The sequence below is a fragment of the Mixophyes fleayi genome, chromosome 11 (genome assembly GCF_038048845.1).
Source record: "Mixophyes fleayi isolate aMixFle1 chromosome 11, aMixFle1.hap1, whole genome shotgun sequence".
Lineage (NCBI taxonomy): Eukaryota > Metazoa > Chordata > Amphibia > Anura > Limnodynastidae > Mixophyes > Mixophyes fleayi.
The window spans coordinates 22,264,445-22,288,315 of NC_134412.1; the positions used below are offsets into that span (position 1 = coordinate 22,264,445).

Sequence of the window (23,871 nt, forward strand, 5' to 3'; positions counted from 1 at the left end):
TTGCTAGAAGCCACTAAAACATTGTGCATACTATCTCTGTTGCAATACTTTATTTCTGCTTTGGAAGTGCAGATTAGCCTACCACCTGCCGTTTTCACACTACTAGCAGCAGCTGTATATATTTTTTATATTTTTATAATTTTGTACATACCTTGGCTCAAGAATGATATTATTCATTTCAACTAGAGAAACCTGCATATCTACTCTTTGAAAAGGACAGTATTTGTATAAGCACAAGAACTAGTTAACGGGAATTCATGTGTTAATCAATTCCACTCGAGACTCTTTATATATTGGGGCTCGGCCTCCATTGGATCGCCCCTGACGAAGTCATAGTGACGAAACGCGTAGGGGCCCAATGGGAGCTCGAGTCTGGTTACTGTGACAACACAATCCGTAAGTCAGTTGGAAGCTGACTGCGAGACGGAGCTGTAGAAGTTTATAACAGCTCGTTCAAAGATACCTTTATGAGAACCTTTTTTACTTGCAAAATGTAAGTGCATTTTATCCTGTGTTTTATTAAACGTTGTTTTGGATAACTACACCATTGGAGATTCGGTATTTGTCTTCTTATCTCCCGTATATATGAACTACTGGGGGAAGATTTGATTATTATTGAAGACACTCCTGATGGGCGTGACGAATCACTTTGAGATGATGTCAAGTTTTGGACATTGGGACTCATTACTACGATATCGTGACTATGACCATTTGATTTTATCTTGTATTTATATGTATGAAGTATCAACACATGTCACTTTTTGTAACTTAGGCATTGTTTGATATTGAATTTTCCCTTTTTTCTACCCGTCCCATTTGCGCCTCATCCCATATTCTGTTTTATATTGTATGAGAACAGTGTCAGGAGAATTAGAAGAGAGTAATGGTCTTTAGTTCTAGCAGTGATCAAATCATTGACAGCTTTAGTCAATGCATACTTGCCAACTCTCCCGGAATGTCCGGGAGACTCCCGCATTTTGTGAGAGTCTCCCGGACTCCCGGGCGAGTGTGGCAATCTCCCGAATTCTGCCCACTTCACTAGGAAGTGCCCCACTTCCTAGTGAAGTGGGCAGAATTAGATCCCAAACGCCGCGATTCCCGGTGAATCGCGGCGTTTGGCCCCGCCCCCGCTGTCAAATGACGCAATTTGCGTCATGACGTCACAGGGGGCGGGGCCGAAATGACGCGATTTCGGCCACCCCGCCCCTTCACGCCCCCCTCCACTGGCTGGCTCCCGGAAGGGAGCTGAAGAAAGTAGGTAAGTATGAGTCAATGTAGTTTCTGTGGACAGGGCCGGTGCAAGGTTGCTCAGCACCCTAGGCAAAACTTCAGCCTACCGCTCCTCCTCCCCTCAGTATTCTCTTCTCAGCCCCTCACACACTTGACATTTGTAAAATAACAATAGTAACTCTTACCTCCTCCTTGCTGGCTGGTAAGGCTGCAGTCCAGATGCACTGATATCCAGATGTACTGATGTCTGGTGCAGGGTGCTCTTCAAGCTTCACTGCTGCCCAGGAGCAAATGCAGGATATCGAGAGGGGAGGCTCCAAATGTTAGATTTCAGAACAAAACAAAGAATACTTGACATCACTCACCTGTTACACACTGACATGTCCCCGGACGTCCAACAATTTTTCTCACACATGAAAATCTGCCCACTGGAGGTATGACGGGCCACTTGGCGCGCGGGATCTTAGTAGAGTACGGGAGAGCTGGTACAGCCCCTGAGGTATATTGGACCACCTGGTGCGCAAGCAGTGGTTTGGTATGGGTACTGGTTCAAGCCTGGAGGTATGTTGGGCCACCTGGTATGCAGGCCATTATATGGTACGGGTACTGGTACAGGCCCGTAGATATGTTGGGCCTTCTGGTGTGCAGGCCGTGACATGGTATGGGTGCTGGTTCAGCCCCGAAGGTATGATGGGCCACTTTGTGCGTGAGCTTGATGCTGGACTTGGGTCCTGCGGTTGATGCAGCCTTTAGCGTGGCAGGAGAACACTGTACAGGATAAGCAAGTTTGGTGAAACGCACATTGATGGCGGTAGATGATGATTTTGCAGATGAGATGTATAACCAAGATAAAGATATATACAGAGATTCAATTTTTCTTTCATTAAAATGTCAGTGGAATGTAAATACATTCTAAATTAGTCTGTGATTTATACGTTTTTGCTTATTTCCTAAATCTTCATCAATGTCCTATTGAACATTCAGATGAACTAAATCATGCAAATTGAAACAGTGCTTTATGGACATAAATTTAAACTATCGTTGTTTATTTACATCAGACTGTATTCTTATGAGGATTGTTTGCGTACAAGAGTGCCGATCACCTATATGTTACCACCGGTGGAACTCGGGCTGTATGCTGTGGTATGCCATACCGCCACTTCTACTGCCTTCATTGTAAAACTATAACATTCCATTCACTTACATTCTCATAACATTTTTTGTACCGTCACTTCTAAATTTCCATACTGATACTTTTAAATGTCCACTTCAACCATTGTATGTTACATTATTTTGAAGTGGTTGAAAATATCCTTTGTATAGGTGGACTGCACTCACTAAGGAGCTCAGATTAGAGAAGTGTGGCCATCAGCCTGAACGCAGTTAAAATCACGTGGGTGAGTGATTAGGTGTTTAGCCTATGGGCTTGTAGTATATGTGAACCAATAGGTAGAGAGAGGGGAGTGGTTTTGTTTTATATAGGTGATAGTTTTCATCCATTTTCCCCTCTCTGTTTCCGGATTCCTCCCTCCCACCCGGCTGTTTTTTAAATGGTTCGTCTCTTCGGTGGGAGAGCAGTGCAGTTGGTAAGTTTGCATATGGTGCTTGGTTTATATGTCATAGGTCACTACTCCCCCTTTCGTATGGTGTTGTCATCACGTGTGTTGGGTCCAGTGAATGGGACTCTGGGCCAGTATGTTGATTATCGCTGGTGGTTTATTTAGGGGGGAGTCTTGCCGTTGGATATATATTTCGCACCGGCCAATAGATAAGGTATATCCTGGGTTGGTGGTTCAATGGTCTGACCTTTCCACCGTTATTGGTTTTGTTTTGCCATCTGCCCTGCTCTCGTCCGCCTTCAGCCCCTTTAGTTTAATATATCCATTTAATATATATATTAATAAATATATTTTAATTCCAACGTTATTCTGGTGTCCGTGTCGGTATTGGTTTAGAAGGTATTATGGTAAACACTATGAGCTTCCGCACTGCGCATTTTAGGTGTTTTTTGTATAGTACTACTTTTCTGTTGTGATCATATGCAATGTTAATATATGCAATGTTTATGTATAGATCTTATAGGCCCTTTTATCAGTTATTTTGTGTTGCTTATCATACGTCACTTGATTGGGGGAAGAGTTTATTTTTCTTCTTATGTACAAACTTTTAATAAAAAGACACAATGCAAAAAATTTACAGCTTTCGGAAATAGATTTATTTAATCAGGATTATAAAGCAAGTATTCTAATAATCAATAAAATCTTGATTAGTTTTAGATACCACTTTTCCAATCTCTGTGATAACAACCTAGTTTCCAACCAGTCTATATAGATTCCTATTGGTAGATTTAGATTTTCTTCTAAAAAAGAAAAGTGAAATTGTTGCCCACAGCAACCAAACAGATTTGAGCTATTATTAATCTAGTGCATTCTATTCTTTTTCTTTTTAGGTTTGATAAATCTACCCCCTCATGATTAAAGTAGTTATACATTTAAAGCTGCACTGCCAACTTATTGCTAACTTTGACTCCCTTGCTCCATCCCATCTCCAGAGCCCCAGGGGCTGCTGAATGCACTTGTTTAACCTGTGGATCCTCCTTCTCTCTAATGTTGAACTGGCAAAACTTTTACGCTTTTCAATTGAAAATGGCTTAGAGGCAGGGTGTGAGCTGGAGGGCCAATCAGAAGCTACAGTGACCCGTGACTACAGCTTCTGATTGGTCATCCTGCTCTCTTCCCCTGCAGCATCACATAGCCTTTGTTTTCGGCCAGGACTGTCTGATTAAGGATTAGGCCGCCCCAGGCTAATACGCTCCTAGCACCTTTTGGCTTTGAATTTAAAATCTGGGCTCCTTAACCTCCCTACCCACCAGCAATGTTTATGTTCCTGTATTTTGGAAACTCAGATCCACTAGGTTTTTTTTGTGTCTCTGCAGTCTTTGTCACTCATTAAAATTCAAACTGTATAACGGAACAGAGGCATGATTGAGCGCTATTGAGGCTGAGAATGTGAAGGTGGAGGGGGGTGTCACCCATGCACCTGTTTCCATCCTTGTCTCTCCTAGCCACTTATCCTTGTGCGCCCACCCAAGGATGACTCATTTTCTTCAGCCTTTACCATGGGAATACGCCAAGATTAAATCTTTACTACATTTTTCTTTCATGTTTACTTTTTACTTTGTTAAATTCAGTCGAAACCTCCTCACAATTTTGCACCGCCGGAAATTTTGCACCCTCCCCAAAATCCTTGGTCCCTGGGGGGGGTGTCTGTGTCTGTCTGTGTGTGTGTGTGTGTGTGTGTGTCAAAATACGTGCATGGAGCAGCCCCTAAGAGCTCCGGGAAGGGGAAGAAGCAGGTGACCAAATTTAAGTGATGAAGCAGCTTGAAAGATACATTATCACTCAAATTTTGCAATATAACCCTGCATATCAGGGTAGCCAGTATACGAACTGCCAGGTGCTGTAAAAGTAATTGGGCATCTGCAGACACAGTAAATCCTGCACATCTTGGTGTTTTGTATCATTTTATTTGATAGATTGGTATAAGTGTTTTTTATATTGTACAGTTTATTTAGTAGTGCATAATCCTTTTATTATATAGTGTTGAATTCCAGTGATATAATTTTGGGGTTATTAATCAGGGTTGGGTACCTTTTAACGATGAAAGAAACCCCCGACAGTAGTATAACAGTGACTATGCGCGATCCCGGTACTAGTAAATGACATCCGTGTAAAACGCGACACTTCTATTACTGCTGTTAATGGGGTATACAAGAAAGCATCGGCTGTAAAATGTAGAAGTGTTTGTAAATAAAACATTGTACAGGCGACGCTTTTTTGTACCGAGCATAGTCGCTGTTATGAAACGTCATTTTTTTTAACACTCGCAGATATACCTCGGTCAGGCATGTCAGCTTTGGCGTGTTCAAGTTGCCCATCCTACTGTTGGGGTTTCTTTCAACGTGATAGTGAGTACCACCGATTATACGTTTTACATCTGCGTACATATGTACTCTTTATTTTTGTTCTTGGCTACAACAGTGCAAGACAGATATATCAATACGGTGGCGTACTTTTATAGACATGTTTAATAAATTCAACTAAAAACAAAAGCTGGCTCCACTTTCGGAAAATAGTCCATCAAAAAAGTGCGCGACCGAGGTATCATGTTCTCTCTCTCCAACAACCAGTGTGTTTGGCTATGCAGTTTGTTTTTCACATGGAAAATAAATCACTGGTTGAAGACTAACAGGAGGAAACACTGCAATACTTAGTAGGTGCATTGGTGCCTGAATACAACTTTTATTCCAGTCTTATTGGAATAAAATCATGGCTTCATGTTTGCGTGCAAGAGTTGATATAACTTCAGGGGCAAACAAAGGATTTGTAGAGGGGGGTTTCCACACCACGCCGTCAGTGGGCGTGACAAGCATGCATGGGGGTGTGGCTATAATTTTAGACAGTGATTGGCTGCTCTCCAACTCTTTCTATCCCCATAATATACATGGGCAATGCTGCGTGTACTGCTGTTAGGTGCACACAGCTCTCCCTTTTCAAGCAGAGCCATGTGAAGTGGGGGCGGGGTCCAGCCACCTCAATTATACAATGCCCCAGGCTTGGAGGGGGGTTCCAGGCACTAAGAACCCCCCCACCCCCTCGGATTGCCTATGTACTTTAAATTATACCAATCACTATCTATTTTATTTAAACTATGGCAAAAAACCCCAGTATTCACAATAATTGTCCGTCACCAATTTAGAGCTCCTGCCATCTTAACTTTGTGGAGACAGCCATTTTTTGGCTGAACAAATATTCATAAAGATACACCCTAACCATCCAAAACACTAGGCTGCCTAATAAATATTTGTCATAATGTGCCCTAGTGATGTCACAGTTTCCTAGGGAATTTATAGGCTCGTGAACATTCAGAAGTTAAAATGGCCACCCCTATTGTGTGTAGCTGCAAGGTGCTCTTTAAGTACATAAGACACCCTTGTTAAAAATAAAATTACATTTATTGCTACAAAACGGTTAGTAAAACATATAGTCATAACATAAGCTGATGGCTCCAGGTGCTAAAGTTTCTTCCCATAGCCAAAACCATCCTGCTAGGTTACTGTTAGTGTATTTGTGAGGTAGATCATTTGGACTGTAAGGTCAAGAGGGGCAGGGACTGATGTGAATGATTCTTCAGTTTTTGTAAAGCGATGACTAATATGTTGGCAATATACAAATTTTAATACAAAGAGATCAGGTCAGGCCATTTGTTCGCTTTTATTTGCCCAGCATATTGGACAAACTGACCCGCAATCCTTGATCAGAATCGATCAGGACTAGGAGGAGGATACCTACTCTTCTTGTGCATTACTGCAGTGATTAATATTGCATACTGCCTGCAGTTCTCCAACCTTGGTCTCCTATTTCAGAGTTGGCAACTATGAGGATAACACCAATTGGATTCATTCATTAGTTAGTGTTGATTTGTAATTTAAGGGTAGGAGCACTTACAGTACCATGGAAATAAAAGCGTTGGATTTGTTTGCTTTTATATGGAAAGAAAACCCAATTGGACTAAAGTTATTTGACCATTTATCTTGTTTTCTGTGTTCCAAGAAGTGGGGAGAGGTCAGCAGGAATTCCGATCCACTCAGGAAGAAAAGCAGCTTCATATTTGAATACTTTGAGGAAAGGAGAGTCTGGCAAAGTGAAATTTGTAAGGTAGATGGTTTCACCTCCTGTCAAATATCCAGCCCAGTATCCAAATGTCCCTACGGTCATGATGGTGTGGTTACAGTGTGCCAGGAGGGAAAAGTCACGGGCAGGAGAATGTTCCTGGCCATCCCCAGCAAAATGAACGTCTCCCAGGGAATTGTTAATATTCTCCTTACACCAATCCATGCCATTACTGGTCACCACGAACAGAGGGTTTTCATATTTGTTTCTGAAGTAGTCCATGGCTGTTTTCAAATACCTTTTATCAGCTATCACTCCTTTCCATTTCTTAGGCATGACAGTGACGTAATCCCCCCTGCGTACGTGGACTCCTACAAAAGTAACGTGCTTCCGGTCTCCTCGCAGGTTGGAAAGGTATTTGTTGGCCTGCTGCTTAAGTGGCTCGCGAATAGTAAATTCTCGTAGTATCTCTTCTCTTAGATGGTGGTAGAAAGTCCATGAACATGGTGTACCTCCAAGTTGAACGTATTGGTCTGAGATATTACTGTACTCCGGTGACATCCAGTCATGTACATTATATCTCTTCCACTTAATGCCATCTGCAACCTCCTGAGCAATAACAGGTAACTTAATATTGAATATGTTAGATAGCTCATTGTACATCTTTGGCAGTACGTAGGCTCGGCGGTGATTGAGCTTGGCGAGTGCATAAAGTGTTGCATATTCTCCCATTTTGTTTCCTAACCGTGCACTAGGCTGTGATGTCCATATGCTAGTGTTATCGTAATAATCTATATCTAAGACTAGTGGACTTTTTTCTTTCCTCCGGGTGTAGTATAAGAAGGATAATGTAAACACCATAACGTAGACCAGTAAGAAGGCAAGTATTTTCTTCATGTTCCACTCAGCTCCTAATAAGAGGGAAAAAAAGAAAGAAGTTTCAGTTAGAGATGTTCACTGACACCCATATTTTGGTTTTGAATGTGTATTAACTTCGTGTTTTGGCTTTGGTTTTGGATTAATATTTCTTTGAAAAATTGCTAAAATCACATAATTTGTTTTTTTTTTTGATCCTACATTAATATTAACCTCAATAACACTAATTTACAGTAATTTCCAGTCAATTTTGACCCCCTCACAGGTCACAATATTATTTTCATCCACTTTCAGCCACAGACTGCAGAAAGCTGGATGGATCTAAGCGACAGAGCAACGGCACAAGCACACGGCAGTTCATAGCATATGTAGATAACATTGGCACACAGTAGTGTCAGGAAAAGAAAAGTGGTGCAAGTTGGAATTGTCCTTGGACCCTCCCACCCACCCTTATTTTAGATATTAAAAAGGACATGTACAGTTTAATAAACCAAGCACTTCAGTATCAAGCAGTGCCACTTTTGTGGCTGAAGTACTTGGTTTGTTTTGGGCCCCCACAAAACAAGCTAACAATGGGCTTAAGGCAGCTAAGCTAACAGTGCTATTAATGAACTCTACATTGGCAAGTCCTGCACCAGTGTAAGAAGTTCTTGCCAGTGATAAGAAGAAGGCCATTGTCATGCCTGGGCATAAGACCAAAAAATCCACCTCTTATTTGTGGCATTATTTTTACCCAAATCCTGACAGCAGTTGTCTAGCCATTTGTAGCGCTTGCAAAGTAAGTAGAGTTAGGGACCTTAACCATCTAGGAACCATGTTACGACATTTGAAGTGAGTTCATGGCAAGCTCTTGGCAAAATCAGAAACTTTATACTAAAAAAATAACAACAAGCAGTCCAGCATCAGCTATCTCCCTTCTCTCAGCTAGAGCCCAACACCTGCAATCTACACCGCCAATTTCTTCATCATCAATGCCCTCACTAGTGATCGGAGTTAGTGACTCCTCCCCTATCCAGGATTCCTCCGAAGAATCCTTGAGCGTTAGGCCCACTGCTGCTGCTCCTGCTGCTGGGGGTGGATCATCAACCCAGAAGCAGTTTAAGAGGAAGACTACTAGTAGTCTAAAACAATTAACTGTTAAACAATCCTTTGCAAGAGTACGCAAGTATGACAGCTGCCACCCAGTCGCACTTGGATCACAGGCGCCATAGCGACTATGCTAGTATTAGATCTGCATCCAATATCCACCATTAATGCAACAGGTTTTAGACAGTTAATTGTGGTCCTGTGTCCCCGTTACCAAATTCCATCTCGACACCATTTTACTAGACAAGCATTTCTTCACCTGTACCAGGAAGTTACAAAAAAAGAAAATAATTGGGCTACAAATTGCCATTCTACCCACTGTACACTTAACCAAAGATATGTTTACAAGCAGAACTGGGAAAACTAAAGATTATGTTAAACGAAGCCATTTTAGCTGAGGGCACTTAAAGTGCATGGATTATGTTTCTCAGGCCCTTACCCATTCGGGGTTAAAGTTGTTTCATTCCCAGCCAATAGAATCCATGGGGAGTGGTTTAGTCACCTCAGTATGAACTCCCATGGATTTTTAGATCTTTCCTTCCCGCACTTTCACGGATGAAGGAGCTCCCTGGAAGGATAAGATAAGACTGTTATCTCACTGTCTAAAGTTTTTATCACACTGTTTCTGCTATTGTGACTTATATATCTTTTAGCTTCTGTTTCCATTTACCTTTCAGTTTTCCTCTCATTCTTCCTTCTCCTATTTCATTCCCCCTTCCACTCACCCCCCCCCCCTCTCCCTCGGCATCTCCTTGTTTCACTCCCTCCCCATGGCAGCGTTTCCCCAAACCTCATACATCATGTCCAGACCAAGAAGGAATGCAGCTGTCCCAGCTCGCCTCTCCGACGGGACACAGCTCCTGTCTGCGAGTCTGCTCTCTTCCAGGGCCATCTTTTCCATTGGGCACGATGGGCAGCTGCCCGGGGGCCCCACGGGCAAGGGGGCCCCATAGGCACGGCTCTTAATGTGAATAAATAATCCTGCAAAAGAAAAAAACCTGCAAAAAAAACCTACAAGGGTCACTGAGCAAGTACATCTATCTATCTCTATCTCTATCTCTATATATCTATATCTATATCTGTATCTATATACATCTATATATCTATATCTATATCTAGGGGCACCGGTGCACTGCTTTGCCCGGGGGCCCATAATGTTGTTAAGATGGCCCTGCTCTCTTCCCCTATCCCAGTCAGCACTGAAGGGCAATCAGCAGGGGGTTTAGCAGCTGGTGAGTCCCTGCGGAGCGACAGGCATGGGGGGATGGGGGTCGCCCCGGAGATCACAGGCTCCAGAGAGGGCAGCAGCGCTGCCTGTCTCTGGAGTCAGCAGCTTATCTGCAGGGTCTCAGAGCATGCAGAGGAGGAGATCACCTTCTCCTACCTCTGCAAGGGCCAGTAATACAGTTGTGGACCCCCAGACCTCACCATCAGGAAGGGGAGTTCAGACCTCAACCAGTGGGGGAGGCTTGGAATCCTTAGCAGCCTTATACTGCTCTCCTGTTGGGGCACAGGCTGCAAGGGAGGCCAATTTCACTGTGCAGCAGGATGCAGGAGGGGCTATGCCTCACAGACCCTGGCTGCACACTAACATGGGACACAACATGACACAATTGAACAGTATTCCCCCCCTCATGCCCGAGGGATGGATTAGGGGCAGAGCCCGCCCTCCAGCCATACATAATGTTAGCTTTCAGCCCTTACACCCCCCTTAATTATATGCCCAGACGGTTCCCCAAGCGGTGCTCCCCCCGCAGTGCACCTTTTCTACTCCAGTGCACGCAGCCGGGTTTGGTCAGCTGGGGTTGTCATATAGTGGCCTCAGCAGCGTTGTGGGTCACCCCCCGGCGCTGGTTTCTCAAGCCGGTAATACTCAATCTTTGCCACACACTCCGCCCATCCCTTTGGCACGTCCTCCACGAGCATCGGGAGACCTGTCCCATGGTGTCATGCCCACCTGGTCGCTGCCATACCCCCCTCCCAGCGTTCATAGTTATCCACAGAACTGGATTGCGCCCTATCCATCACCATCCAGTGAGGGCTACTTTAATGCCTTTAATCCTGATAGATCAAGCCATCCTAACATGCCTTTTGTAGATCAGGGTATGCCCCCCTGCTATGTAGGTCCCACCCAAAATTTGGTCCGCCCCCCAGCCCCAGGTTTCGCATTTAATACTACAGCTCATCCAGTTAACCCAATCAGTAATGTGGTAGGTAATGTGAATCATTCGGTCATTGCGGATGTATCTAACATTCAGTCTGTTTCAGTGCCTGCTTTATCTGATGTCGGAGTAAGCGCGGTAGCGCAAGGAGTACCCGTGGTGGCAGGGAGCTCTGCTCTTCAAACGGAGTCAGCGGCTGCTTCGGCTGCGGGAGGAGAAACGTATGTGTGCTGGATGAAAAAACAGCCAGTATTTAACTAATGTGCAAAATAATAAATTAATTCGCACCCTTTGGATTGATTGACATGGTTTGTCCCAGAGAACATTTACTCATTTTTTTGCCTTACCTTCCTTAATGACTCAGGCCCTATATGACTGTGACAGCCCACTTGGTTGGTGAATAACCTTCAGCAGCAGGAACAGCAGCAGCATCTAGCAAACAAGGCTAGATCTCTCAGAGACTGACTGCTCTGTAAATCACCTGCTTCACTAAGAGGCACACTGCTGAAAACCGGTTTGAAAACTAAGGGATGTCATTGCAACATTGCTTATCCCACTTGGACACTTCTGAGGATATGTGACCACTAGCAAAATTGTTAGAGCATTACAGAGTGGAGAATTCCATCACGTTCCCTGTTTTGCTCACACAATTATCTTGGTGGTACAGAGCTTTTTTAAAAATCAATGTGACATGCAGGAGATGCTGAGGAAAAGGCCAGAAGGCGGACTCATGGCTTGTGTCTCTATTGTGGTACCAAGGGACATTTTTCTCGTTCCTGCCATGCCAAGTCGGGAAAAGATTTGGCCTAGGAGATAGTGAGGGGTTTCACCTAGGTCTTCAGATCATCTCCTCTAAAAATGCTTTTATGATTCCCGCCCACATCACCTGTGGGGATCATTCTGTTAACTTTTCAGCTTTTGTTGATAGCAGTGCCGCCAGGAACTTTCTTGATATGGAATTCGCAAAGTCTTTTGGAATTCCTCTCCGCAATATCAAGACAGTTATCACTGTATGTGGTCTAGATGGAAAATCTCTTCCAGGTGGCAAGGTCCTGTATGAGACCCCACCATTACATCTAACGGTGGGAACTCTCCATTCAGAATTCCTGACTTTCTACGTGATTAACTGTCCATCTGCACCAGTGATCTTAGGACATCCCTGGTTGCAACTTCATAACCCGGTAATTGATTGGACACAAGGGAAGATTACCCAGTGGAGGTCTCTTTGTTCGCAGACTTGTTTGAAGCTGCCTCTCCGGATGTTGCACCCTGTTTCACCACTACTACCTCCGCAGTACCAAGAATTCTGGGATGTTTTCTCCAAAAAAGCAGCCGATATCTTACCTCCTCATAGGGAATACGATTGTGCCATCGAATTAATTCCGGGCACTAAAGTACCTAAAGGGAGGCTATATTCCCTCTCCAGTCCTGAAACCCAAGCCTTGCAGGATTATGTCAAAGAAAACCTTCAGAAAGGCTTCATTAGGCCTTCAAAATCCCCAGTGGGAGCTGGTTGCTTCTTTGTTTCCAAGAAGGATGGTGGACTCCATCCCTGCATAGACTTTAGGGCCTTAACAAGATCACTGTTAAAAATACATACCCTCTTCCTCTCATCTCGGTTCTGTTTGACCAACTCAGAGGTGCTACCATCTTTACCAAAATTGACCTTCGCGGGGCATACAATCTCATCCGCATCAGAAAAGGAGATGAGTGGAAAACGGCCTTCAATACTCAGTCTGGCCCTTATGAGTATCTAGTCATGCCATTTGGTCTCTGTAACGCACCAGCAGTCTTCCAGGATCTTATTAATGATGTTCTTCGGGAGTTCCTTGATAAGTTTGTAGTGGTATACTTGGATGACATTCTGATATACTCGCAGTCCGTGTCACAACATCGACTCCACGTTCAACAAGTACTCCGTAAATTACGGGATCATCACTTGTTCGCTAAGCTGGAGAAATGCGAGTTCGAAGTCCAAAGTGTATCGTTCCTTGGCTATATCATATCTTCCTCTGGCTTTTCTATGGACCCCAAGAAAGTACAAGCTATCCTTGACTGGGTGCAACCTGTTAATCTAAAGGCCATACAAAGGTTCCTGGGCTTCGCTAATTATTGCCAAAGGTTTATTCAAAGTTTCTCTGATTTGGTAGCCCCCATTGTTGCCCTCACAAGAAAAGGGGCAGACCCAGGCAACTGGTCTCTGGAAACTATCACTTCCATTGAGGCTTTGAAACAGGCATTCATTTCCGCTCCTGTTTTAAGGCATCCTAATCGTGACTTGCCTTTTGTTCTTGAAGTTGATGCCTCTGACGTGGGTGCAGGCGCTGTACTCTATCAAAAGGATCTTGTTAACCAGCGATTGTTCCCTTGTACAATCTTCTCTCGTAAATTCTCTTCTGCAGAGGCCAACTATGATGTTGGTAATCGAGAACTCTTGGCCATCAAATGGGCTTATGAAGAATGAAGTCATTGGCAAGAAGGAGCAATCCATGGTATTTCGGTCATAACTGACCTCAAGAACCTTCAAAATATCGAATCAGCAAAATGACTGCATCCAAGGCAAGCCCGTTGGTCATTGTTTTTCACTTGCTTCCGTTTTACTATCAGTTACAGACCAGGTTCTAAGAACACTAAGGCTGATGCCCTGTCCAGAAGTTTTTCCTCTCATCATGCACCAGCTCCGAAACCACTGCCGATTCTACCATCAACAATCATTCATGCCGGTTTAGCCCAGGATTTGACTTCAACCCTTCACAGATTCCAAAAATTGGCCCCCACTGGAACACCTGCAAGCCGCTTATTTGTTCTGGTTCACCTCCAAAAGGCTGTCCTCACTGAGACCCATGATCATAAAACTGCCGGACATCCTGGTATCTTTAAAACTACTGAGAACCTTTCACGTTCAGTTTAGTGGCCAACCATGTCTTCTGATGTCCAAGATTATATTATGTCCTGTGAAATCTGTGCCAGGAACAACACTCCTAGAAATCGTCCTTACGGTCAGCTTATGCCCTTGTCTGTCCCTTCTAGACCGTGGACACACTTGTCAATGGATTTCATAGTGGAACTTCCTGTCTCAGCGGGCTACAATACTATTTGGGTAGTGGTTGACCGCTTCAGTAAATTGGCACATTTCATACCTCTAACCAGACTCCCTAGTGTGCAGACCTTGGCCTCACTTTTTGTTCAACACATTTTCCGACTCCATGGTTTACCGGTAGATATTATTTCTGACCATGGTTCTCAGTTCGTGGCTAAATTCTGGAGATCCTTTTGTTCTCTCCTTGGAACAAATATCAGTCTTTCCTCAGCATACCGTCCACAATCCAATGGACAAACGGAGAGGGTCAATTAGTCCCTGGAACAATTTTTACGTTTATATACTTTTGAGTTTCACAACAACTGGTCAGCATTATTACCCTGGGCGGAATTCGCATTCAACAATTCCTGCCATTCCTCTACTTTTATGTCACCGTTTTATTGCAATCTCGGTTTCCATCCCAGATCTAACTCCTTGGCTGTTCTTTATTCTTCTGGGCTCCCTGGCATACATTCTACAGCTACTGCACTGAAGAGCATCTGGAAAAAAGTCCATGCTGCCTTAAAACGAGCCTCATTTAGATCAAAAAAATTTGCGGACCAACACCGTAGGAGCTGCTCTTTCAAAGTTGGGCAGAAGGTGGGGCTCTCTACCCGGAATATCAGGCTCAGACAACCATGTAAAAAACTGGGTCTTAGGTTTATTGGTCCTTTTTCCATTATCAAGCAAGTGAATCCAGTGGCATTTAGGTTGAAGCTCCTACGCTCCTTGAACATTCCAAATACGTTCCACTGCTCCTTACTCAAACCTGTAATTTTTTCTAGTAATTTCAGACATGTCCACCCTCAGAGGCCTCATTTGGTGAATGTGGAAGGACATTGAGAATTTGTGATACAAAAAATACTGGATTCCAAGAAAGTCCAGGGGCAAATTCACTTTCTAGTCCAATGGAAGGGCTGTGGTTTGGAAGAACGTGTCTGGATTCCAAGAAACCGCCTTCATGCGGACAAACTCATTAAAGAATTCTTCAGGCAATTTCCCAGAAAGCCAGGGTGTCGGAGTTTCCTAACCCCTCCTCAAGGGGGGGTACTGTCACGAGCCGCGGCGGTACTTACAGCCGCCGTGACTCGCTTCCTGGTCTCCCCTGCGTCCCGGCCATCACCTTGGCAACCGGGACGTCACTTCCGGGCAGGACCCGACTGGACGCTTCATCTCAGTGCAGCGTCCCAGCAATGAAAAGAAGCCAGGCGCGTGCGCAAAAGCCTCCTTGCTAGCCCGCGGGCTAAGTAATCAAATTTATTGGCAGCTGCTGGGTGGTGATTATTCAGAGCTAGGCTCCGATTGCCCACTTGTAGTATTTAAGGCAGGGAGGGCTTAGCCTCCCTGCCAGTTATAGCGTCTGAGTTGTGCTCTTGTGCTGACCTGCTCTCAGTTCCTGTTGGATTGCTGTTGTGACCTTGTTGCCTGCTTACTGGATTTTCCCTTCTTGCCTGTGACCCTGATCTTTTGGCCTCTACCTTGGATTCTGCTGACCTGCTCATGACCCTGACCCTTTGGCGTGTTTCTGACTATTCTACTCTGCAAGTGACCCCTGACCTCGGCTTGTTCTCCGGATACGTTGTCTGCTGCCGGCCCTCGACCCTTGCCTGGACTTCATTCTGCTGTCTGCCATAACTCTCTATTCCTGGGTTCTCCGCAGCCGGTACACATCTCTCCACTAGGGGCAACAGTGAACACCAGACTTTCGGAGCAGACTCCAGGTTTTGTTGTACCGGCTGGAGGGGTTCCTAACAGCTGGATTCCAGCAGGGATTAAATAATATTGTGTGAGGATGTTGTATTCATTGATGAGGGTGAGGATGATCACAGTGTAGATTGCAGGTGCTGGGATGTAGTTGAGAGAAGGGAGTTAGCTGTTGCTGGTATGCTTGTTAATATTTTGGGCAGAATGGTATGTTGGCAATTTTAGGTTTTTCTACCGTAAACTTTCCCTTCATTAAAGAGGTGTTATTTTCTTTACCAATGTAAAAGCTTGTTTTTTGGATTTCAGTTTCCCTAACTAAAACCCACTATGCTCTTGAGCATAGGCTTTAGCAAATGTGTTAGAAGGACTAGTATCATCATGACTGCTGCTTGCAGCTGGTTGCCATATCGATTGCGCTGAGCTATGGCTTTGGAGACTGACAAGAACACTGCTATCCCTTCTGTTTCTGTGTGAGCAATGATACTGGAGACTGGAAAGTGGCAAGAACACTGCCACCCATGTTTCTGTGTTAGCAATGGCACACAGCTATGTCACTGGAGACTGATAAGAACACTGCCACCCTTCCTCTTTTCTGTGTCAGCAATAGCACTCAGCAATGTGACTGGAGAGTGACAAGGACACTGCCACCCCTCTTGTTTCTGTTTGAGCAATGACGCTGAACAATGGCACTGACAATGGAGGCTGCCAAGAATACTGCCACCCCTCTTGTTTCTGTTTGAGCATTGACACTGGAGACTGCCAAGAACACGGCTATACATCCTATTTCTGTGTCAGCAATGACACAGAGCAATGTCATTGGAGAGTGACAAGAACGCTGCCACCCCTCCTGTTTCTGCATGAGACAGGGTGCTTTTTAACTCTGAGCAGCACACCCCAAAAATATATTTTTTAAGAACCAATTATATAAATTTGAATGATATTCTGGAGCAGTGTCTGAAGAATTGCAAGGTAACCTTTCTTCCTTTCCCAATCCAATTAGGCGCTTACCTGGTGTGGTGGCAGCTACAAGTAGCTCCAACTTCAAGTAGCTTTACCCCTAATGTCAACCATGGATCAGTCTACAGATCAGGAGCATCCCAGTACCAGTACTGGCAGCTGTAGTACTTTTTCAACCTCTACTAGTAAAAATGGTCAGATGGGAAGAAAGTGTAAGAAAGTCTGCTTCAAATCCAAACACTTGTACTGCTACTGCTGTTACATGTACTAGGATTCCCATTGCAAAAGAGAGTGCCCAACGCAGTCATGCAGTCTGCAACTTTCCATTCACCACCTTCTCGCTCAGAGTGTAGGTCTGTCACCTCCAAAACAGCCACATCAATGCATGAAAACAACACTGAGGCTGAAGAACAAATTGGACACTCACAAAATTCTTAGGAAAGTCTAAGGGCTAGATTTACTAAGCTGCGGGTTTGAAAAAGTGGGGATGTTGCCTATAGCAACCAATCAGATTCTAGCTTTCATTTATTTAGTACCTTTTACAAAATGACAGCTAGAATCTGATTGGTTGCTATAGGCAACATCCCCACTTTTTCAAACCCGCAGCTTAGTAAATCTAGCCCTAAGGGTGTCCATGAGTGAGTGCTATATGTGAGTCTGACAATTCAGATACTGACACTGTAATTATAGAGCAGCGTCCTTCCAAAATTTCTCAAATATTTGGAAATGTGAGGCCTAATGGTAATGATGATGATTAAAAATTGAGGATGCTTCTTTAGAACTTGCTAGTTTACCAGAGAATGAGGGGTATAATTGTGGATCTGAAAATTATGAATGTGTTGTACTTGAACAAGTTAATGAAGAGGATGATGATGATGATTGTGTCCAAGTAAGGCAGCCACCAGTGGTTTCACCTCATGCCCATGACAAGCACATTGTCATACTAGGGCAAAAAAATCCACCATTTGCATGTGGAGATATTTTATCCCAATCCAGACAACACTTGTCAAGGCATCTGTAGCCTTTGTGACACCAAAATAAGCAGAGGTAGGGACGTTGAGCATCTAGGCAGCTCCTCCCTGTTACAGCATTTGCAGCGAGTTCTTCAAATAGTTTATCAAAAGGTGGAAAATGATGTATAGTAACAAGCAGTCCAACATCATCTAGCTGCAGAATGGATAGTCACCTCATGCAATCGTCACCATCATCCTCCTTATTATTAGTATGTACTCAAGCATCCAATTTTCAAATGCAAACTGACTCCCCTAATACAATTCATGATTCCCAAGAGGCATCCTTGCACACTATGAGGGGAGAAACTTCTATTCAAAAGGGAACCAAGAAGAGTAAGCATAGTTTTAAACTACAATTGCGTCATTATATTGTGGGTGGCAGAGCCAAAATGACGCATTTCATGACGATTTGTGCCAAGGAGGCCCCAATCTCGCCAACTACACAAGGAAGTGGCTGGATGCGGGTGATTGGCCTGCTCTCTCCGGGAATCCGGGAGACCTACTTGGAATTCGCGAGTGGCTGGATGCGGGTGATTGGCCTGCTCTCTCCGGGAATCCAGTACACCTACTTGGAATTTGCGAGTGGCTGGATGCGGGTGATTGGCCTGCTCTCTCCGGGAGTCCAGTACACCTACTTGGAATTTGCGAGTGGCTGGATGCGGGTGATTGGCCTGCTTTCTCCGTGAATCCAGTAGACCTACTTGGAATTTGCGAGTGGCTGGATGCGGGTGATTGGCCTGCTCTGTCCGGGAATCCAGTAGACCTACTTGGAATTTGCGAGTGGCTGGATGCGGGTGATTGGCCTGCTTTCTCCGTGAATCCAGTAGACCTACTTGGAATTTGCGAGTGGCTGGATGCGGGTGATTGGCCTGCTCTGTCCGGGAATCCAGTAGACCTACTTGGAATTTGCGAGTGGCTGGATGCGGGTGATTGGCCTGCTCTCTCCGGGAATCCAGTAGACCTACTTGGAATTTGCGAGTGGCTGGATGTGGGTGATTGGCCTGCTCTCTCCGGGAATCCAGTAGACCTACTTGGAATTTGCGAGTCTCCTGGAAATTCTGGGAGAGGGGGCAAGTATAAAGAAAATATACTATAAAGTGGTTAGCCAAAGCTTATGGGAGTGTTTTATTGAATTAAGCTTACAATAGTGTGTCTGTGTGTTTATTTACTTATATACACTATACTATATTAGTATAATAGGGAAGGAGTCTTACTGACCCAGCCTTCATTATAGTAGGACCACCGGGGTAGCAAAGTTGACTCTCCAGGGTCCCAATTTATAGGCATTACCCCAGTACACACAGTCCCGGGGTGCCAGGTAGAGTCCTAGAATTTTACTGCTAGTCTCTGGTAGGGGGCAGTTATTTCTATCTATTTCTTTTATTATGGAGTCTTCCTATTCAGTAAGGTAAGTAAAATACTCCAAGGGCTGGTGAGAACAGCAGGGAGGTTTGGAGAGAAGGGAGGGGGAGGTTGGTCTGGAGAGAATAGAGGGAGATACAGAGGACTGGAGATTGGAGATAAGGGGGAAATTATTTGGAGCACATAAATATTTCATATATACTGTAAAAATCTAAGCAATATAAAAATTAAAATCAGTAAGATATTCATTAGCAAAAAAATCGCTATTAAATGTGAGGAAATTTATAAGCCATCATTTGATGGGTGTAGTACCTATTAACGGTACTGACTACTCCGACACAGAACAGAACGACATGAGGATTCCGAATGAAGACTACACCGACCTGTGAAAAAACCTACTTACCAGAATGCAGATGACTTCACATCACGACTCCCTGTCTTGCTGGCTGCAGAAAATGATGTCATGAGCAAACACGACTTAACTTAAAGTGGCGATGGATGGACCCGCCTGTAATTTATGTAAAGTAAGTACTCTTTCAGGGGTTTATTACATGGTTTCACCTGCTCTGATGCTTTTCTAAGATTTATTGCCTTAGATTTGTAACCAATTTTTATTGTGTTTTTGCATATATTTCTATGTTATTTTCAAGTCAATTCCGTTTGTATGTTTATATAACTTCTGCTCTTATTGAAATTGGAGATTAACGAGATTCTGAGGTATTATTTTTGTACCATATCATAGTTTTGCAATTTGTATGCAGGGTGGCTCAGTGGTTAGCACTTCTGCCTTACAGCACTGGGGTCTTGAGTTCAATTTCCGACCATGGCCTTATCTGTGAGGAGTTTGTATGTTCTCCCCGTGTTTGCGTGGGTTTCCTCCGGGTGCTCCGGTTTCCTCCCACACTCCAAAAGCATACTGGTAGGTTAATTGGCTGCTAACAAAATTTACCCTAGTCTGTGTGTTAGGGGATTTAGACTGTAAGCCCCAATGGGGCAGGGACTGATGTGAGTAAGTTCTCTGTATAGCGCTGTGGTATTAATGGCACTATATAAGTAAATGGTAATAATAATAATAAAATCTACCGCAGTGCTGTTTTCTTTTGGAATGTACCTGAAAAAGATACGCCTCCTAAGAGGGGAAGCACCCAAATCTAATTATGTCTTATATCTAGCGGCCATGCTCCACCGCCCTTACTGTACTCAATTTACACTTACCCACCCCTGTTCCGCCTCTCTAGGCATAACAGGACACATATCTAAAATACACACAAATCTTGATATGAATACATTTTGCTATGAAAGCGCAGTACGGATATGTTTTGCACAAGTAAACCAGAGATACATCCAGGGCTGCCGAGAGGGGGGGAGCGGGTACTAATTACCTGGACCCGGGCATGTCAGGGGGCCCGACCCGGGCCCTTGCGCTGCTGCTTTTTTTAAAAAAAAAAACGTCTTTTTTTCTTTCTTTCTTTTTTTTTTGCAGGGTGGGGCTCGGTCATTGGTGGGGGGAGCAGGCTAGTTTAAAAAAACAACAAAACATACCTGATCGCGGAGCCGGCATCCCTCCTCTCTGCTGCTCTGTGCTCCATTCAGACTGTCTGAATGCCGGGTGTGATGTCATCATGTCATGCCCAGCATTCAGTCAGTCTGGAGCAATGGATCACAGAGCAGCAGAGAAGACCAAGAAAGGAAAAAAGGTAAGTGCAGGAAGGAAAACGAGGGGGGGCACGGAGGAGTTAAAAAACGGGGAGGCAGCATGACAGGGGTTAAAAAACGAGGGGGGGCATAGAGGGGTTAAATACGGGGGGGCAGAATGACAGAGAAGTTAAAAAATGAGGGAGGGGGCAGCATGACAGGGGTTAAAAAATGAGGGGGGACACAGAGGGGATAAAAAACAGGGCAGCATGGCACAGTGGGGTTAAAAAAACAGGGGTCAGCATGGCACAGTGGGGTTAAAAAATGGTGGGCAGCATGGCACAGTGGGGTTAAAAAGGTAGGGAGGCATGGCACAGTGGGATTGAAAAAGGGGGGGGAGCAGCATAGTATAGTGTGATGAAGGGGAGCCAGATGAAGGGGGCAAAAGCAGCATGGAGGGCGCAGTGTGATCATAAGGCATGGCGATGATGAAGGGGCACATTATTGTAATATTGGAGCTGGAGGAAGGCCTAATTATTAATCGTGGATGGTATTGATTTAACGCCAGGGTTGTTTGGAATTATCTAAATGTAGCTATTTTTTTCCAAATAGGGCCCCCAGCATTCCAGGATCCAGACAAGCCGCAATTAAAGAAACATGCAGCAACAGGTGGTGAAAGTGAGAAGAACAGGTAGGAGAGAGCAGGACAGTATGTGAAATGTTGTGATTCTAGTAGGGACAATGTCAATTTTTGGTGAGTGTTGTGCCCAATGTAAGGTGGAGGTCAAGACTGAACTCTTCGTGTACACACTGCATTTTTTCTATACTACACTTTGGTGCTAGATGTCCTGAAAGGCAGGAGTGCTTGGACATATGTGACGCTCGTGCGAATTGAGAGCCGAGTGATAGCCACGCCCCAATGGCGAATTTGCCACGCCCCCAAATGCACGACCACAACCCCGAGATTACGGCGGCGCAATTTATTTTACCATGCTCAGCTATGAGGAGGGCCCCATGAATTTGTTGTACCGGGGCCCTGAATTCCTCTTGGCAGCCCTGATAACATCTATGGAGTCCCCAATTCACCTTGACATGAAAGAATGTTAAATGTCAAAAAACAGGTATGGCAAGTAAAAAACAGACATATAATCTGATGTTGCAAATGTATTACAAGCACATAGTGTACAGTAAAGATGCTATGCAGTATCCCATGCAAATATTCAATGTGTACATGGGTAATGCAAACCACCAGTGCGGAAATACTATCATATATGTATAAAAAGGGGCGGAGGCACCGTAGCTAGATAAAGCGGATTGACATAAAATACTTAAGCAGCAGGAAGGGGGTGGGGGGTGCAGGGAGGCACGTCCCCCTTTCACACCTGGGGAATAAGAAAGCCAGTGAGAGACTTACTAGGAAAAACAAGTGGGGGAGGTTAAGATCTTGCAAGGACAGGAAGAGTAGGGATAGAAGCTTAGCCAGGCACAAGCATTACACAGCAATGGCCATGGGTCACATGTGAGCAAGAGAAGGAGTGCAGCTACATGCAGATAAACAGGTCAGATAGCAGCCAGGAGGAAGCAAAGCAGCAAGGAAAGCTCAACTATCTTGCTGGAGCCAGAGGCAGGACTAACCCAGCAAGCAGCAGAGATCATCAAAGAGCAGCAGCACATGGTGAGTGAACTGCCCCCCTCCCCCAACTTACTGCACATGGTCAAGGGGCTGAAGATTGCAAGGAATCAGGGGAAAAAGCAGATTAATGGGGTAACAGCTTGTACGGGTACACAATACACCCTCATCACAGCATTCATCTCAGACATATAAGGAAGTCCCAGCTAACACGATAGAAGCAGATGAAGGAGAAATCCAGCAAGCAGTAGAAGGGATCACAGCTGCCTCCTCCCCCTACCTATTTCACATGGACAAGGGGCAGATTATGCTGAGAAGCTGCAGACCAAAAAAGGAACAAAAGAAGGGATCACAGCAGCACATGATACCAGCATGAAAGAAGGCGCAGTCAAGATCGCCAAGGGAGCAGGCACGGAAGCCCACAACAGAGAAAGCAGCGACATGGGAGCTGCAGAATGACAAAGGAGCATAGTCACCACTCCTCACCTCACCACCAGATCAACAGAGCACGGGCATCATCTAGATGTCAGAAAGATAGATCTCACCAGGCCAGCCATCAGCGCACATCGAATCAAGATAAGAGTTCACACAGGGGACTGACAGTGCCGCGTCCAGCACCACAGCAGAAGAATGATATTGCCAAGTCCACGCCAATCCCAGCGGGACTCCAGCAGCTCAAAGCTGCTCACCTGGGGCCACATCCAGCCCAGCCAGTGGGACATCATTGCATATCGCATCGAGAGAAGAGCTCACAAAAGGGGAATGCCGGTGCTGTGTCCAGCGCCACTGCAGGAGAAGAATAACGCTAAGTCCGCCCCAATCCCAGAGGGAATCCAGCAGCTCAAAACCACTCACCAGGGGCCACATCCAGCCCAGCCAGCGGTACCATCAGCGCATATCACATCAAAATAAAAGCTTGCACAGGGGGAATGCCGGTGCCACGTCTAGAAAAGCAGCAGGAGATGAATAACGCCAAGTCCACGCCATTCCCAGCGGGATTCCAGCAGCTCAAAGCTGCTCACCAGGGCCCACATCCAGCCCAGCCAGCGGTACAATCAGCGCATATCACATCGAGATAAGAGCTTGCACAGGGGGAATGCCGGTGCCACGTCTAGAACCGCAGCAGGAGACGAATAACGCCAAGTCCACGCCATTCCCAACGGGATTCCAGCAACTCAAAGCTGCTCACCAGGGCCCACATCCAGCCCAGCCAGCGGTACAATCAGCGCATATCCCATAGAGATAAGAGCTTGCACAGGGGGAATGCCGGTGCCACATCTAGAACCGCAGCAGGAGACGAATAACGCTAAGTCCACGCCATTCCCAACGGGATTCCAGCAGCTCAAAGCTGCTCACCAGGGCCCACATCCAGCCCAGCCAGCGGGGCATCATCGCATATCGCATCGAGATAAGAGCTCACAAAATGGGAATGCCGGTGCCGTGTCCAGCACCGCAACAGGAGAAG

General features: G+C 45.1%; 1 protein-coding gene across 1 annotated transcript; it reads right to left on the reverse strand.

Moving 5' to 3' along the window:
* Positions 1-6,682: 6,682 nt before the first annotated feature.
* On the reverse strand, positions 6,683-22,963 carry LOC142107416 (galactoside alpha-(1,2)-fucosyltransferase 2-like). The gene is made up of 5 exons (XM_075190848.1): positions 22,952-22,963; positions 18,349-18,837; positions 11,117-11,231; positions 9,412-9,432; positions 6,683-7,813 (listed from the first exon to the last, which is right to left on the reverse strand). The coding sequence occupies exons 1-5, from the start codon at positions 22,961-22,963 to the stop codon at positions 6,819-6,821; spliced, it is 1,632 nt and encodes a 543-aa protein (XP_075046949.1). The 3' UTR covers positions 6,683-6,818.
* Positions 22,964-23,871: the final 908 nt, after the last annotated feature.